The 16,950-nt window shown below is 57.0% G+C and overlaps 1 protein-coding gene across 3 annotated transcripts in view; it reads left to right on the forward strand.

The window, feature by feature from the left end:
• LOC142907256 (uncharacterized) overlaps nt 1-16,557 on the forward strand; it is a 34,474-nt gene extending 17,917 nt beyond the window's left edge. For 2 of the 3 annotated variants that reach the window (XR_012930890.1, XM_076056546.1), the window contains 3 exons: nt 1,105-1,187; nt 2,410-2,506; nt 15,443-16,557. Coding sequence is in view for 1 of the 3 variants with exons in the window: in XM_076056546.1 (XP_075912661.1) it covers nt 2,468-2,506; nt 15,443-15,775 (372 nt within the window). In the remaining 2 variants the exon portion in view is untranslated. The other variant, XR_012930891.1, reaches the window with a different exon arrangement.
• The last annotated feature ends 393 nt before the right edge of the window (nt 16,558-16,950 follow it).

The following is a 16,950-nucleotide window of genomic DNA, read 5'->3' on the forward strand; positions in this document are numbered from 1 at the left end:
CACCCCGTGTCTCTCTCTCACCCCGTGTCTCTCTCTCACCCCGTGTCTCTCTCTCACCCCGTGTCTCTCTCTCACCCCGTGTCTCTCTCTCACCCCGTGTCTCTCTCTCTCACCCCGTGTCTCTCTCTCTCACCCCGTGTCTCTCTCTCTCACCCCGTGTCTCTCTCTCTCACCCCGTGTCTCTCTCTCTCACCCCGTGTCTCTCTCTCACCCCGTGTCTCTCTCTCACCCCGTGTCTCTCTCTCACCCCGTGTCTCTCTCTCACCCCGTGTCTCTCTCTCTCACCCCGTGTCTCTCTCTCTCACCCCGTGTCTCTCTCTCTCACCCCGTGTCTCTCTCTCACCCCGTGTCTCTCTCTCACCCCGTGTGTCTCTCACCCCGTGTCTCTCTCTCTCACCCCGTGTCTCTCTCTCTCTCACCCCGTGTCTCTCTCTCTCTCACCCCGTGTCTCTCTCTCTCACCCCGTGTCTCTCTCTCTCACCCCGTGTCTCTCTCTCTCACCCCGGGTCTCTCTCTCTCACCCCGTGTCTCTCTCTCTCTCACCCCGTGTCTCTCTCTCGCAGCGTGTCTCTCTCTCACCCCGTGTCTCTCTCTCACCCCGCGTCTCTCTCTCTCACCCCGTGTGTCTCTCTCACCCCCCGTGTGTCTCTCTCACCCCCCGCGTGTCTCTCTCACCCCGTGTCTCTCTCACCCCGCGTGTCTCTAACCCCGTGTGTGTGTCTCTAACCCCGTGTGTGTGTCTCTCTGTCCCCGTGTGTGTCTCTACCCGTGTCTCTGTTCCCGTGTCTCTGTCCCCGTGTCTCGCAGGAGGTGGACGCTGAGTTTGATCCGTGTGTCTCTGTCCCCGTGTCTCTCTCCCCGTGTCTCTCTCTCCCCGTGTCTCTCTCTCCCCGTGTCTCTCTCTCCCCGTGTCTCTATCCCCGTGTCTCTGTCCCGTGTCTCGCAGGAGGTGGACGCTGAGTTTGATCCGTGTGTCTCTGTCCCCGTGTCTCTCTCTCCCCGTGTCTCTCTCTCCCCGTGTCTCTCTCTCCCCGTGTCTCTCTCTCCCCGTGTCTCTCTGTCCCCGTGTCTCTATCCCCGTGTCTCTGTCCCCGTGTCTCGCAGGAGGTGGACGCTGAGTTTGATCCGTGTGCCGTGTGCATCGAGGGATACAAAGCGGGCGAGGTGGTGAGGATTCTGCCTTGCAAGTACGTGGAGGTCTTCGCATGCACCTAGCCTGGCACCGGCGTGCGAATGAGTGAGGGTGTGAGTGTGTGGGTGAGTGAGTGTGTGATGGTGAGTGGGTGAGTGTGTGAGTGGGTGAGTGAGTGATTGATGGTGAGTGTGTGAGTGGTTGGGTGAGTATGCGGGTGAGTGAGTGTGTGATGGTGATTGATGGTGAGTGTGTGAGTGGGTGAGTGAGTGATTGATGGTGAGTGTTTGAGTGGTTGGGTGAGTATGCGGGTGAGTGAGTGTGTGATGGTGATTGATGGTGAGTGAGTGAGTGTGTGGATGAGTGATTGCGTGGGTGAGTGAGTGTGTGATGGTGATTGATGGTGAGTGTTTGAGTGGGTGAGTGAGTGATTGATGGTGAGTGTGTGAGTGGTTGGGTGAGTGTGTGATGGTGAGTGAGTGTGTGGGTGAGTGAATGATTGATGGTGTGTGTGTGTGAGTGATGGTGTGAGTGTGAGTGTGTGTGAGTGATGGTGTAAGTGTGAGTGTGTGTGAGTGATGGTGTAAGTGTGAGTGTGTGAGTGATGGTGTGTGTGTGATGGTGTAAGTGTGAGTGTGTGAGTGATGGTGTGTGTGTGATGGTGTAAGTGTGAGTGATGGTGTAAGTGTGAGTGTGTGTGAGTGATGGTGTAAGTGTGTGAGTGTGTGAGTGATGGTGTAAGTGTGTGTGAGTGATGGTGTGAGTGTGAGTGATAGTGTGAGTGTGAGTGATAGTGTGTGTGAGTGATGGTGTAAGTATGAGTGTGTGTGAGTGACGGTGAGTGTACGAGTGTAAATGTGTCAGTGTGTGTGGGGAGTGGTGGGTGTAGTGGTTAGCGCTACGCTGCGCTACGAACCCGGCTTCCAGAGTTCGATTCCCGCTCACGGCCACCACCACCACCGCCGGTGACGATTCTCCAACCCGGTCCTGGGCCTCCCCTAGGTCGACTCGGCCTCAAACTACTTACCTGGTGGTGGTGCTGGTGTTGTAGTGAACATCTCCACTGTGCGGGGGGAGAGACAAAGGCGGCCGGGCGTGGTGGTGGTGGCGGCGGTGGTGGTGGTGGCGCTGGGCACACCACCACCACCACCCCGCCTCTGCGTGTGTAGCCACAGCAGGCGACGGCCCCTTGTAGGCGCTCGCCACCACTCGTGGCCACTTGCCCCGGCGGCTCTGTGGAGGCTACCCGGGGGACCTTTGTCTGTGTGGGCGCGCAGGCACGAGTTCCATCGCTCGTGCGTGGATCCCTGGCTCCTGCAGCACCGCACTTGTCCTATGTGCAAGTTGAACATCCTGAAGGCCCTGGGGCTAGCGGTCAGTCACTCAGTCACTCACTCAGTCACTCACTCACTCAGTCACTCAGTCACTCACTCAGTCACTCACTCAGTCACTCAGTCACTCACTCAGTCACTCAGTCAGTCAGTCGGTCACTCAGTCAGTCAGTCAGTCACTCACTCAGTCACTCACTCACTCAGTCACTCACTCAGTCAGTCACTCATTGAGTCACTCAGTCAGTCACTCAGTCAGTCACTCAGTCAGTCACTCACTCAGTCACTCAGTCAGTCAGTCACTCAGTCAGTCACTCACTCAAGCACTCACTCAGTCACTCAGTCACTCACTCAGTCAGTCAGTCAGTCACTCACTCACTCAGTCACTCAGTCACTCACTCAGTCACTCACTCAGTCAGTCAGTCACTCAGTCACTCAGTCACTCAGTCAGTCACTCAGTCACTCAGTCACTCACTCAGTCAGTCACTCAGTCACTCACTCACTCACTCAGTCACTCACTCAGTCACTCACTCAGTCACTCACTCAGTCAGTCACTCAGTCAGTCAGTCACTCAGTCAGTCACTCACTCACTCAGTCACTCACTCAGTCACTCATTAACTCACTCAGTCAGTCAGTCACTCAGTCACTCACTCAGTCACTCACTCAGTCACTCACTCAGTCACTCAGTCACTCACTCAGTCACTCACTCAGTCAGTCAGTCACTCAGTCAGTCACCTAGTCACTCAGGCACTCACTCACTCAGTCTATCACTCAGTCACTCACCACTCACCGCATTTGCCCCATGTGTAACCTGAACATCCTGAAGGCCCTTGGGCTAGCCGTGAGGAGCTACTCACCACTCGCTCACCACTCGCTCACTACTCGCTCACTACTCGCTCACCACTCAGTCACTCATTCAGTCCCTCATCCACCCACCCACTCATCCACCCACCCACTCATCCATTCAGGCACCCATCCACTTGCTCACTCACCCACTCACTCACCACCCTTTATCACCATTCACCACTCACTCACCACCCTTGCTCACCACTCACTTACTCACTCACCACCCTTGCTCACCACTCACTCACCGCATTTGCCCCATGTGTAACCTGAACATCCTGAAGGCCCTGGGGCTAGCCGTGAGGAGCTACTCACCACTCGCTCACCACTCGCTCACCACTCGCTCACCACTCGCTCACCACTCGCTCACCACTCAGTCACTCACTCAGTCCCTCATCCATCCACCCACCCACCCACTCATCCACCCACCCACTCATCCATTCAGGCACCCATCCACTTGCTCACTCACCCACTCACTCACCACCCTTGCTCACCACTCGCTCACCGCACTTGCCCCATGTGTAACCTGAACATCCTGAAGGCCCTGGGGCTAGCCGTGAGGGAATCATCGCCACGCACTGACCACTCACTCACCACCCACTTACTCACCATTACTCACCCACCACTCGCTCACCTACCCACCCACTCGATCACACCCTCACCTACCCACTCACCTACCCACCCACTCACCTACCCACCCACTGAATCACTCGCTCGCCTACCTATCTGTCCACTCACCCACCCACTCACCCACTCACTCACCCACCCACTCACTCTCCCACCCACTCACCTACTCACTCACCACCCACTCACCACTCACCACCCACTCACCACTCACCCACTCACCCACCCACTCACCCACTCACTCACCCACCCACTCACTCTCCCACCCACTCACTCACCACCCACTCACCACTCACCACCCACCACCCACTCACCACTCACCCCTCACCACTCACTCGCTCACCTACCCACCCATTCGATCACACCCTCACCTACCCACTCACCTACCCACCCACTCACTTACCCATCCACTCGCTCACCTACCCACTCGCTCACCTACCCACCCACTCGACCACACACTCACCTACCCACTCACCTACCCACCCACTCACCTACCCACCCACTGAATCACTCGCTCGCCTACCTATCTGTCCACTCAAATCACACACTCACCTACCCACACACTCGCTCACCTACCCATTCGCTCACCTACCCACCCACTCGACCACACACTCGCCTACCCCCTCGCTCACCTACCCACCCACTCGACCGCACACTCACCTACCCACTCACCCACTCACTCATGGGAGACAAAGGCGGTCGGGCGTGGTGGTGGATTCGGCCACACCACGACTCCCCCTGTGGGTGTACCCACAGTGCCGGTAGCCTTCATCGGCAGCGCTGCTGCCACTCGCTACTACTAACAGCCACTTGCCCCTACAGCCCTTTTAGAGGCTACCTGGGGGAGCTTTGTCTTTGTGTGTGCCACTGGGGGAGAGACAAAGGCGGCCGGGCGTGGTGGTGCTGGTCACACCACACCACTCAGTGTGTGCCCACAGTGCCGGTAGCCTTCACAGGCAGCGCTACTGCTACTCGCTACTACCGACAGCACTTGCCCCGACGGTAATGGGCAGGCTACACGGGAGACCTTTGTCTTTACAGTGTGTGTGTGTGTGTATCTGTACGTATGGTGTGTATCTCTATGTTTGTAGTGCGTGTCCGGCAAAAATAACCCCCTTCCTCCTCGTGGTGCCGGATGGCAACGCTTTGGTGGGCAGTGCCGTGTGGGGGGAGAGGGCCAATGTAGATTGGCCAATGTAGATTGGCCCTCTCCCCTCAAGGCGTTTTTAGCCACCACAGTGGCCAAATGAGGGCTCTGGACGGGTTCGAGGGGCTGGTAACCCCTCCACCTTCAATTAGCTACCACTAAACTACGAGTTAAAAACTGTAACTAATAAGCTTGTGCCGGAGGCCCCGGGGGGACAGGCGTCTATGACGTCTCCTGGCCAAACCCCAATTGGCGGAGCCAGGAGATTGAATCTCTACCCTCGGGGCTCCTCCAGAAACAACGAAAAGCCACTACGGGTGGCCACGTGGAATGTTCGAACGCTCGCTGCGGAGGAGAGGCTGCCACTCGTCTGTCGGGAGCTGGACCGGTACCGCCTGGATCTCTGTGGCATTCAGGAGGTCCGGTGGACCGGCTCTGGCTCCTGCCACCATGAGGGGTGGACAGTCCTCTACTCGGGGCAGCAGACTGCCAAACAACAGGGTGTGGCTCTTCTTCTGAATAAAATAATGAAGGGGGCGTGGGAGCGTGGCGGTGAGGTGTGGGAAGCTGTAAGCCCCAGGCTACTTTGGGCTCGCCTTCCCATCAACCGGAGGCGAGGAATGGTGGTCGTGGTTACTTATGCCCCCACCGAAGATGAACATCCGTGGAGGGATGCAGGCAAGGCCGATGAGTCAGATGCCTTCTATGACCTGTCACAGGTGCTGGCTAAAGTGGCCCCTCGGGATAGAGTCATCTTGTTGGGCGACTTCAATGCCCGAGTTGGTCATGATGCTGGCACCTGGTCTGGAGTGATTGGAAGGCATGGGCCAGATCAGCTCAATAACAACGGCAGGAGACTGCTAGATTTTTGTGCAGCCCATGGGCTTGTAATTACCCACACGCTGTTCCAGCATCGGCGCATCCACACAACATCGTGGATGCATGCTGGGTACAAGCAAGAACATCTGCTGGACTGTAAAATGCGCCTGCCATTCTTCCACTCCGGTGGTGGGTGTACACCCAGGACCCCATTCAAACCCTTAGTGGCATGGTCTCAGCTAGCTGATGAAAGTTGCCAGCGAGAATTTCATCATCGCTCGCGGCTGGGGTTGGCATCGTCCCCCACTCCTCCTGATGTCGAGGATAAATGGGCGAGGTTTAGGACTGTGGCTCATGCAGCTGCTTTGGGTACGCGGTCCATACCTCCCCAGAGACCCTGGCTGACAGAGGAGGTGTTCAGGCTGGCTGAGAAAGAGCGACAGGCCCACTGCCATCGGCTACAGAATCCCACGTCAGAGAATAAGGAGGCTTACCGCAGCCTTCGCTGGAGGTTCGGAGAGCCGTGAGGCGCTGCAAGGATGGGTGGTGGTCGCGGGTTGCTGAGGAGATGGAGTCTGCCTCAATGGCCCACGATTACAAATCGCTCTTTAATTCCATCAAAGTAACCTGCAGCGCCACACCTATTACGATCATTAGGGGGATGGCAAATCCCTCAGCCTGGAAAACATCGTGGCACAAAGTGAGGATGACCCTGCTGAGGCTGCGGTGCCTCAAATTTTGGAAGAAGTCACCCCCTGTGAGTGGCTGGCTGAGGTGCCATCTGTTGAGGAAGTACTGAAGGCGATCCGGAGTCTGAGACCAGGAAAGGCCCCAGGCAGAGATGATCTCCCAAGCGTAATGCTGAGGGATGGTGGCGTTTGTGCACAGACTGCCCTATATGACATCATAACAACGGTCTGGACCACTGGACGGGTTCCGCAGGATTTGAAGGATGCCCTGGTGGTCCCCCTCTTTAAGAAGGGGGACCGCACAGACTGTAACAACTACAGGGGCATCTCACTCCTCAGTGTGCCGGGAAAGGTCCTGGCAAGGAATATTCAACATCGCCTTGCCAGGCATGCTGAGGAGAGGCGTGCGGAGCCCCAATGCGGTTTCAGGAAAGGGCGGTCCTGCACAGATGCCATATTTTCTGTCCGTCTGCTACAGCAGAGGTGTAGGGAATTCCAACAAGACCTACATCTCTGCTTCATTGACCTGGTCAAGGCCGATGCTACCATCAGCAGGCCTGGGCTCTGGGTTGTTCTTCGTGCTTTCGGAGTCCCTTACCCTTTGCCCACGATCATTAAGGACCTTCATGATGGTGAGCGGGCCCGGGTAAAACTAAGTGGCCGGGAGTCGGAGCCATTCCCTGTGCACCTTGGGGTGCGACAGGGATGTCCTCTGGCTCCTACATTATTTATCATAATCTTCGACCACGTAGTTCGTGAAGCCTTCAGGAGCTGTACCAGGGGAATTTCCATTTGGTACAGATACAATGGGAGGCTGATCGATGCCCGCGTGCGGTCAAGGGATGGCTCCCTATTGGTCAACCACGTTATGTATGCCGATGATATGGTAATAGCTGCTCATTCAGAGAAAAAGTTGGAGGCGCTGCTGCTGAACCTGGAGCTTGCCACCAATTTGTGGGGCCTTACCATCAGCCCAACCAAAATCTAAGGACCTGCCTGGGTATTTTGTACCATCGGACACTCCACCCCCACAACTCCCAATTGGTGATGGGGCAGTTGTGGAGAGAGTGGAGAGTTTCCCATACCTGGGCAGTGTGCTCATGACCGTCTCCGGTTTAAGAGCAGAGGTCTCACTCCGAATCAGTCGAGCGGCAATATCTTTTCATCGGTTGCGTAGCGCTGTGTGGAAGCTACCTGGTCTGTCGCTCCGCACTAAGCTTCAGGTCTTCTCGGCCACGGTCATTCCCTCCCTTCTCTACGCTTGCGAAACGTGGACCCCCCCTAATGGAGTATCTTCGCCGGTTAGAAACATTTAGGCTGGCCTGTCTACGATCCATTCTGTGTTTAACCAAGCTGGATTGTGTGAGGAGCTCGCAAATACTTGAAAGATCTGGAAAAAGTCTCATCGGTGAGCTCCTCCGGCAGGCAAGGCTGCATTGGCTGGGTCATGTAGCCCGCATGCCCAGCCACCGCATGCTGAAAGAGCTTTTGTTCGGCCGGATCGAGGGGGCTAAACGGGCACGGCACTGGCTAGAGAAGAGATGGAGTGATGTGGTACAGGAAGACGTGGAGCTGAGTGGACTTGCCGATGACTGGTACCAGCGGTGTCAAGATCGGCCTCTGTGGAGGAGGCTCGTGAAGGATGCTACTGGGCAGTTGGAGGCAGTCGCCCTCCAACAACAACGGAGGGCGGAGGAGCGACGCTCACAACAACGAGCGGAGCGCCGGGTGGCTAAAGCACAGCAGATTGGCACAGTAGGGGGCACAGGTGGTGCAGCAGCCAGTCATCTCAGTCAGTCGACCCGTGGCACCTGGGTCTGCCCCGTGACCTCCTGCCAGCGGGCGTTCGACACTTCACGTGGTAGCCTCACGGTGCACGTGGCCTGGCACAAGCGTCGTGGTGACGTCACCGCCACTTAGTGGCGAATGGCTGTTGTTGTTGTTGTTGCAGGGTATGTGTGCGTATGGAAAGTATTCGTGCTATGTGTGCGTATCTGCATCTGTGTGTATGTAGGGTGTGTGTGTGTGTAAGTGGAGGTTTGTGTATCTATGTAAAGTATTCGTGCTTTGTGTGTGTGTGTGTGCGTATCTGCATCTGTGTGTATGTAGGTGGGGGTGTGTGTATGTGTGTATCTGGAGGTTTGTGTATTTATGTAAAGTATGCGTGCTATGTGTGTATGTAGGGGGTGTGTGTGTATGTGTGTGTATCTGGAGGTTTGTGTATTTATGTAAAGTATTCGTGCTATGTGTGTATGTAGGGGGTGTGTGTGTGTGTGTGTAAGTGGAGGTTTGTGTATTTATGTAAAGTATTCGTGCTATGTGTGTATGTAGGGGGTGTGTGTGTGTAAGTGGAGGTTTGTGTATTTATGTAAAGTATTCGTGCTATGTGTGTATGTAGGGGGTGTGTGTGTATGTGTGTGTATCTGGAGGTTTGTGTATTTATGTAAAGTATTCGTGCTATGTGTGTATGTAGGGGTGTGTGTGTAAGTGGAGGTTTGTGTATCTATGTAAAGTATTCGTGCTATGTTAAACCCGTGTGCGTACGTGAGCATCTAAGAATCGCAGCTGCTTTGCGCTGAGCCCGGGAGCTACCTGCCGGAAACCGGTTTTGCCGGAAACCGGTTTTTCTGGAATCCGGTTCAGCCCGCTCGACCTACGCCAGGGTGGGTGGTGGGTGGGTGGGTGGTGGTGGGGGGGGTCACCCGCACGCACCAAAGCTAAAGGCGCTCTCCCCTTCCGTATAGCCTCGGCACAGCCGCAGGGCCAAGTGGCTGTCAGTGGTAGCCAAGGTCGTAGTAGTAGCAGCAGCACACACAGAGGGGGTGATGTTGTGGTCGGCGCTACCACCACGCCCGGCCGCCTTTGTCTCTCACCCTGTGACACACACACACATACACGTGGGGGGGGGGGGGGGTAACACGGACAAAGCTCCCCCAGGTAGCCTCTAACAGATTGTAGGGGCAAGTGCAGTTAATAAGCAGCAGCGGTACCTAATGAAGCCTTCCGGCAATGTGACACACACACAAGAGGGGGTGATGGTGGGCACAGCTACAAAGCTCCCCCAGGTAGCCTCCAACAGGGCTGTAGGGGCAAGTGGCTGCTAGTTAATACGCGAGTAGCAGCAGCAGCAGCGGTGCTACCGGCATTGTGGCACGCACAGACGGCGTTGTGGCCCAGCACCACCACGCCCGCACGGCCGCCTTTGTATCCCCACGGTAGATCGCAGTGTTCACTCGACCCGTCGCTCGCCCACTCGCTCGCCCACTCGCTCACCCACTCGCTCACTCACTCACCCACCCACTCGCTCACCCACTCGCTCGCCCAGTCGCTCACCCACTCGCTCGCCCACTCGCTCACCCACTCGCTCACTCACTCACCCACCCACTCGCTCACCCACTCGCTCGCCCAGTCGCTCACCCACTCGCTCGCCCACTCGCTCACCCACTCGCTCACTCACCTGCTCACCCACTCGCTCGCCCAGTCGCTCACCTGCTCACCCACTCGCTCACCTGCTCACCCACTCGCTCACTCACTCAATCACTTGCTCACCTACTCACCCACTCACTCTCCTAGTCGCTCACCCACTCGCTCCTCTATTCACTCGCCTACTCGCTCACCTACTCACCCACTCGCTCTTCTACTCACCCACTCGCTCACCTACTCGCTCACCCACTCGCTCTCCTACTCGCTCTCCTACTCACCCACTCGCTCACCTACTCACCCACTCGCTCACCCACTCGCTCACTCACTCACTCACCCACTCGCTCTCCTACTCACCCACTCACTCTCCCAGTAGCTCACCCACTCACTGACTCCTCTATTCAGTCTCCCACTCGCCTACACGCTCACCTACTCACCCACTCGCTCACCTACTCACCCACTCGCTCACCTATTCACCCACCCACTCGCTCACCTATTCGCTCACCTACTCACCCACTCACCAACTCACCCACCCACTCACCTACTCACTCACCCACTCACCTACTCACCCACCCACTCACCTATTTACCCACCCACTCACCTATTCGCTCACCTACTCGCCTACTCGCTCACCTATTCATCCACTCGCTCACCTGTTCACCCACTCGCTCACCTACTCACCCACTCGCTCACCTACTCACCCACTCGCTCACCTACTCACCCACTCACTCACCTATTCACCCACTCACTCACCTATTCACCCACTCGCTCACCTACTCACACACCCACTCGCTCACCTATTCACCCACCCACTCACCTATTCGTTCACCTACTCGCCCACTCGCTCACCTATTCACCCACTCGCTCACATATTCACCCACCCACTCGCTCACCTATTCGCCCACCTACTCACCCACTCACCTACTCACCCACCCACTCACCAACTCACCCACCCACTCACCTACTCACTCACCCACTCACCTACTCACCCACCCACTCACCTATTTACCCACCCACTCACCTATTCGCTCACCTACTCGCCTACTCGCTCACCTATTCATCCACTCGCTCACCTGTTCACCCACTCGCTCACCTACTCACCCACTCGCTCACCTACTCACCCACTCACTCACCTATTCACCCACTCACTCACCTATTCACCCACTCGCTCACCTACTCACACACCCACTCGCTCACCTATTCACCCACCCACTCACCTATTCGTTCACCTACTCGCCCACTCGCTCACCTATTCACCCACTCGCTCACCTATTCACCCACCCACTCGCTCACCTATTCGCCCACCTACTCACCCACTCACCTACTCACCCACCCACTCACCTACTCACCCACCCACTCACCTACTCACTCACTACTTACCTACTCACCCACCCACTCACCTATTTACCCACCCACTCACCTATTCGCTCACCTACTCGCCCACTCGCTCACCTACTCGCCCACTCGCTCACCTACTCACCCACTCGCTCACTTGTTTACCCACTCGCTCACCTGTTTACCCACTCACTCACCTATTCACTCACCCACTCGCTCACCTACTCACCCACTCGCTCACCTACTCACCTGCCCATCCACTCACCTATTCACCCACCCACCCTCTCGCTGGGCATTGCCCGTGCCCAGGCTGGTGTGGCCAGCATCACGCCCGCCCGGCCGCCTTTGTCTCCCTGAGTGCTAAAGTCCCCCCCCCCTACGTGTGTAGCATTTAACAACTTCAGGTGGAAGATTAGTGGGTCGGTGGGTGGGTGGGTCGGTGAGTGGGTGGGTCGGTGAGTGGGTGGGTCGGCGAGTGGGTGGGTTTGTGGGGGGGTCGCTGAGTGGGTGGGTCGTGAGTGGGTGGGTCGTGGGTGGGTGGGTCGTGGGTGGGTGGGTCCGTGGGTGGGTGGGTGGGTCGGTGAGTGGGTGGGTCGGCGAGTGGGTGGGTCGGTGAGTGGGTGGGTGGGTCGGCGGGTGGGTGGGTCGGTGGGTGGGTGGGTCCGTGGGTGGGTGGGTCCGTGGGTGGGTGGGTCGGTCGTGGGTGGGTCGGTCGTGGGTGGGTGGGTGGGTCGGCGAGTGGGTGGGTCGGCGGGTGGGTGGGTCGGTGAGTGGGTGGGTCAGTGAGCTGGTGAGTGAGTGGGTGGATGAGTCGGTAGGTGAGTGAGGGAGTGGGTGGGCTAGTTGATGAGTGAGTGGGTACGTGATTAAGTAGGTGAGTGAGTGGGTGGGTGAGTAGGTGAGCTGGTGAGTGAGTGAGTAGGTGATTGGGTAGGTGAGTGAGTGGGTGGGTAAGCTGGTGAGTGAATAGATGATGGGTAGGTGAGTGAGTGGGTGGGTGAGCTGGTGAGGGAGTGGGTGGGTGAGTGAGTGGGCGAGTGAGCGAAATGATGGGTGAGTAAGTAGGTGAGTGAGTTAATGATCGAGTAGCTTAGTGAATGGGTGAGCGAGTGGGTGAGTGAGTGAGCCGGTGAGTGAGTGGACGGTTGAGCGAACGAGTGAGTGGATAAGTGAGCGAGCTGATGGGTGAGTCAGTAGGTGAGTGAGTGACTTAATGATTGAGTAGCTGAGTGAGTGGGTGATGGGGCGTGTGGGTGAACGGGTGAGCGAATGGGTGAGTGAGCGGATGAGGGAGTAGGCGAACGAGCAAGTGAGTGAGTGAGTAGATGAGTGAGCGAGATGATGGGTGAGTGAGCAGATGAGTGAATAGGTGAGTGAGTGGGCGAGTGAGTGAGCGGCTGAGGGAGCGAGTGCATTGGTGAGTGGGTAGGTCAGTGAGTGGGTGAGTCAGTGGATGAGTGGGTAGGTGAGTAGGTGGGTGGGTGAGTTGGTGAACAGGTGGGTGGGTAGATCAGTGAGTGGGTAGGTTAGTGGGTGGGTTTGTCAGTGGGTGAGTCAATGGCTGAGTGGGTAGGTGAGTAGGTGGGTGGGTGAGTTGGTGAACAGGTGGGTGGGTAGATCAGTGAGTGGGTAGGTTAGTGAGTGGGTAGGTTAGTGGGTGAGTCAGTGGGTGGGTGGGTGGGTGAGTGGGTTAGTGGGTTAGTGAGTGGATGAGTGAGTGGGTTGGTGGGTAGGTTAGTGGGTGAGTGGGTGAGTGGGTAGGTCAGTGGGTGAGTGGGTTGGTGGGTAGGTTAGTGGGTGAGTCAGTGGATGAGTGGGTAGGTGAGTAGGTGGGTGGGTGAGTTGGTGAACAGATGGGTGGGTAGATCAGTGAGTGGGTAGGTTAGTGGGTGGGTTTGTCAGTGGGTGAGTCAGTGGATGAGTGGGTAGGTGAGTAGGTGGGTGGGTGAGTTGGTGAACAGGTGGGTGGGTAGATCAGTGAGTGGGTAGGTTAGTGGGTGGGTTTGTCAGTGGGTGAGTCAGTGGATGAGTGGGTAGGTGAGTAGGTGGGTGGGTGAGTTGGTGAACAGATGGGTGGGTAGATCAGTGAGTGGGTAGGTTAGTGGGTGGGTTTGTCAGTGGGTGAGTTAGTGGATGAGTGGGTAGGTGGGTGGGTGAGTTGGTGAACAGGTGGGTGGGTAGATCAGTGAGTGGGTAGGTTAGTGGGTGGGTTTGTCAGTGGGTGAGTCAGTGGATGAGTGGGTAGGTGAGTAGGTGGGTGGGTGAGTTGGTGAACAGATGGGTGGGTAGATCAGTGAGTGGGTAGGTTAGTGGGTGGGTTTGTCAGTGGGTGAGTCAGTGGATGAGTGGGTAGGTGAGTAGGTGGGTGGGTGAGTTGGTGAACAGGTGGGTGGGTAGATCAGTGAGTGGGTAGGTTAGTGGGTGGGTTTGTCAGTGGGTGAGTCAGTGAATGAGTGGGTAGGTGAGTAGGTGGGTGGGTGAGTTGGTGAACAGGTGGGTGGGTAGATCAGTGAGTGGGTAGGTTAGGGGGTGAGTCAGTTGGTGGGTGGGTGAGTGGATGAGTGGATTAGTGGGTTAGTGAGTGGATGAGTGAGTGGGTTGGTGGGTAGGTTAGTGGGTGAGTGGGTGAGTGGGTAGGTCAGTGGGTGAGTGGGTTGTTAGGTAGGTTAGTGGGTGAGTCAGTGGATGAGTGGGTAGGTGGGTGGGTAGGTCAGTGAGTGGGTTGGTGAGTGGGTGAGTTGGTAGGTCAGTGTATGAGTCAGTGGGTGGGTGAGTGGATGAGTGGGTAGGTGAGTAGGTCAGTGGATGAGTGGGTTAGAGTGGATGAGTGAGTGAGTGGATGAGTGGGTGGGTGAGTGGGTAGGTCAGTGAGTGGGTTGGTGAGTGGATGAGTGGGTATGTTAGTGGCTGAGTCAGTGTATGAGTGGGTAAGTGAGTAGGTGGGTGGGTACATCAGTGAGTGGGTTGGTGAGTGGGTGAGTGGGTAGGTGAGTAGGTGGGTGGGTAGGTCAGTGAGTGGCTTGGTGAGTAGGTGAGTGGGTAGGTGGGTGGGTGAGTGAGTGGGTAGGTTCGTGGGTGAGTCAGTGAATAAGTGGGTAGGTGAGTAGGTGGGTGGGTAGCTCAGTGAGTGGGTGAGTTGGTAGGTTAGTGGGTGAGTCAGTGGGTGAGTGGGTAGGTGAGTAGGTGGGTGGGTAGCTCAGTGAGTGGGTGAGTTGGTAGGTTAGTGGGTGAGTCAGTGGGTGAGTGGGTAGGTGAGTAGGTGGGTGGGTAGGTCAGTGAGTGGGTAGGTCAGTGAGTGAGTGGGTGAGTGGGTAGGTTAATGGTTGAGTCAGTGGATGAGTGGGTAGGTGAATAGGTGGGTGGGTAGGTCAGTGAGTGGCTTGGTGAGTGGATGAGTGAGTGGGTAGGGTAGTGGGTGAGTCAGTGGGTGAGTGGGTAGGTGAGTAGGTGGGTGGGTAGGTCAGTGAGTGAGTTGGTGAGTGGGTAGGTTAGTGGGTGAGTCAGTGGGTAAGTGAGTAGGTGAGTAGGTGGGTGGGTGAGTCAGTGGATGAGTGGGTAGGTGAGTTGGTGGGTAGTTGAGTAGGTGGGTGGGTGAGTAGGTGGGTGGGTAGGTCAGTGAGTGGCTTGGTGAGCGGATGAGTGGGTAGGTTAGTGGGTGAGTCAGTGGATGAGTGGGTAGGTGAGTAGGTGGGTGGGTGAGTGGGTAGGTGGGTGGGTGAGTCAGTGGATGAGTGGGTAGGTGAGTAGGTGAGTAGGTGGGTGGGTGAGTGGGTAGGTGGGTGGGTGAGTCAGTGGATGAGTGGGTAGGTGGGTGGGTGGGTGGGTGAGTGAGTAGGTGGGTGGGTGAGTCAGTGGATGAGTGGTTAGGTGAGTAGGTGGGTAGGTGAGTGAGTAGGTGGGTGGGTGAGTTGGTGAACAGGTGAGTGGCTCGGTGGGTGAGGTTGGAGCGAGGGGTAGGAGCGAGGTGACGGAGCAGCGTCTGTTTTCACAGTGGGCGGGGCGGCTGGGGGGGGTGGGGGGTTGACTGGTGGGCGTGGCCACACAGGGGGTGGAGGTCGTTACCCATTGGCTCCTCCCCCTTTGGCTCCTCCCCTTCCTCCCCCAGGAGCCCGAGCAAAATCCAGAGACCACGACGACGACGACCAATCGGAACGCGGCCGAGGTCAGCGGGCAGGCGACCGCCCAGCCGGCCAATGGGAACGCGGAAGACGCTCGGCAGGTGGCCTCACGGTCGACCAATGGGGTGGCGGCGGCGGAGGCGGAGGAGGAGGAGGGAGGCGCCTACGATGGCCAATCGGAGACCGCGATGACCGAGATCGACCTGGGGCCGCCGGATGAGGTCACAGATGGCGGGTCGGGGGTCGCGCTGCGGGGGTCGGAGGTCGCGGTACGGGGGTCGGAGGTCACGGCGACTGTTCTCGACCGGCCGCTGGCATAAATGGATAAAAAAAAATTGTTGATGAACGTGAAAGTGATTTTTAACGATGCTTTGGGGAGACTTATTAACACTATAAAGCGAGCATGTTTTAGTTTTTGTTTAAACATGCCACCCGGTTTTAAGGCCCCCCACCCCCAGCGATTTCTGTAGCGACCGTGGCGAACGCCGATGATGGCGGCCGCGGCAGAGGTGGCTCACGTACGTCACGGGGTTCCGGGGTCGAACCCACGACCTCCTGCGTGCCAGGCGAGGTAGTCAACATCTCTCAGTGTCTGGGATTGAACCCACGACCTCCTGTGCACCAAGCGAGGTAGTCAACATCTCTCAGTGTCTGGGATCGAACCCACGGCCTCCTGTGTACCAGGCGAGGTAGTCAACATCTCTCAGTGTCTGGGATCGAACCCACGGCCTCCTGTATACCAGGCGAGGTAGTTAACATCGCTCAGTGTCTGGGATCGAACCCACGACCTCCTGCGTGCCAGGCGAGGTAGTCAACATCTGTCAGTGTCTGGGATTGAACCCACGACCTCCTGCGTGCCAGGCGAGGTAGTCAACATCTCTCAGTGTCTGGGATTGAACCCACGACCTCCTGCGTGCCAGGCGAGGTAGTCAACATCTGTCAGTGTCTGGGATTGAACCCACGACCTCCTGCGTGCCAGGTGAGGTAGTCAACATCTCTCAGTGTCTGGGATTGAACCCACGACCTCCTGCGTGCCAGGCGAGGTAGTCAACATCTGTCAGTGTCTGGGATTGAACCCACGACCTCCTGCGTGCCAGGCGAGGTAGTCAACATCTCTCAGTGTCTGGGATTGAACCCACGACCTCCTGCGCGCCAGGCGAGGTAGTCAACATCTCTCAGTGTCTGGGATTGAACCCACGACCTCCTGCGTGCCAGGCGAGGTAGTCAACATCTCTCAGTGTCTGGGATTGAAGCTACGACCTCCTGTGCACCAGGCGAGGTAGTCAACATCTCTCGGTGTCTGGGATTGAACCCACGACCTCCTGTGTACCAGGCGAGGTAGTAAACATCTCTCAGTGTCTGGGATTGAACCTATGACCTCCTGTGCACCAGGCGAGGTAGTCAACATCTCTCAGTGTCTGGGATTGAACCCACGACCTCCTGCGTGCCAGGCGAGGTAGTAAACATCTCTCAGGGTCTGGGATTGAGCCCACGA

The sequence above is a fragment of the Petromyzon marinus genome, chromosome 76 (genome assembly GCF_048934315.1).
Source record: "Petromyzon marinus isolate PM22_M1 ecotype Great Lakes invasive population chromosome 76, UKy_Petmar_22M1.pri1.0, whole genome shotgun sequence".
NCBI classification, from domain to species: domain Eukaryota; kingdom Metazoa; phylum Chordata; class Hyperoartia; order Petromyzontiformes; family Petromyzontidae; genus Petromyzon; species Petromyzon marinus.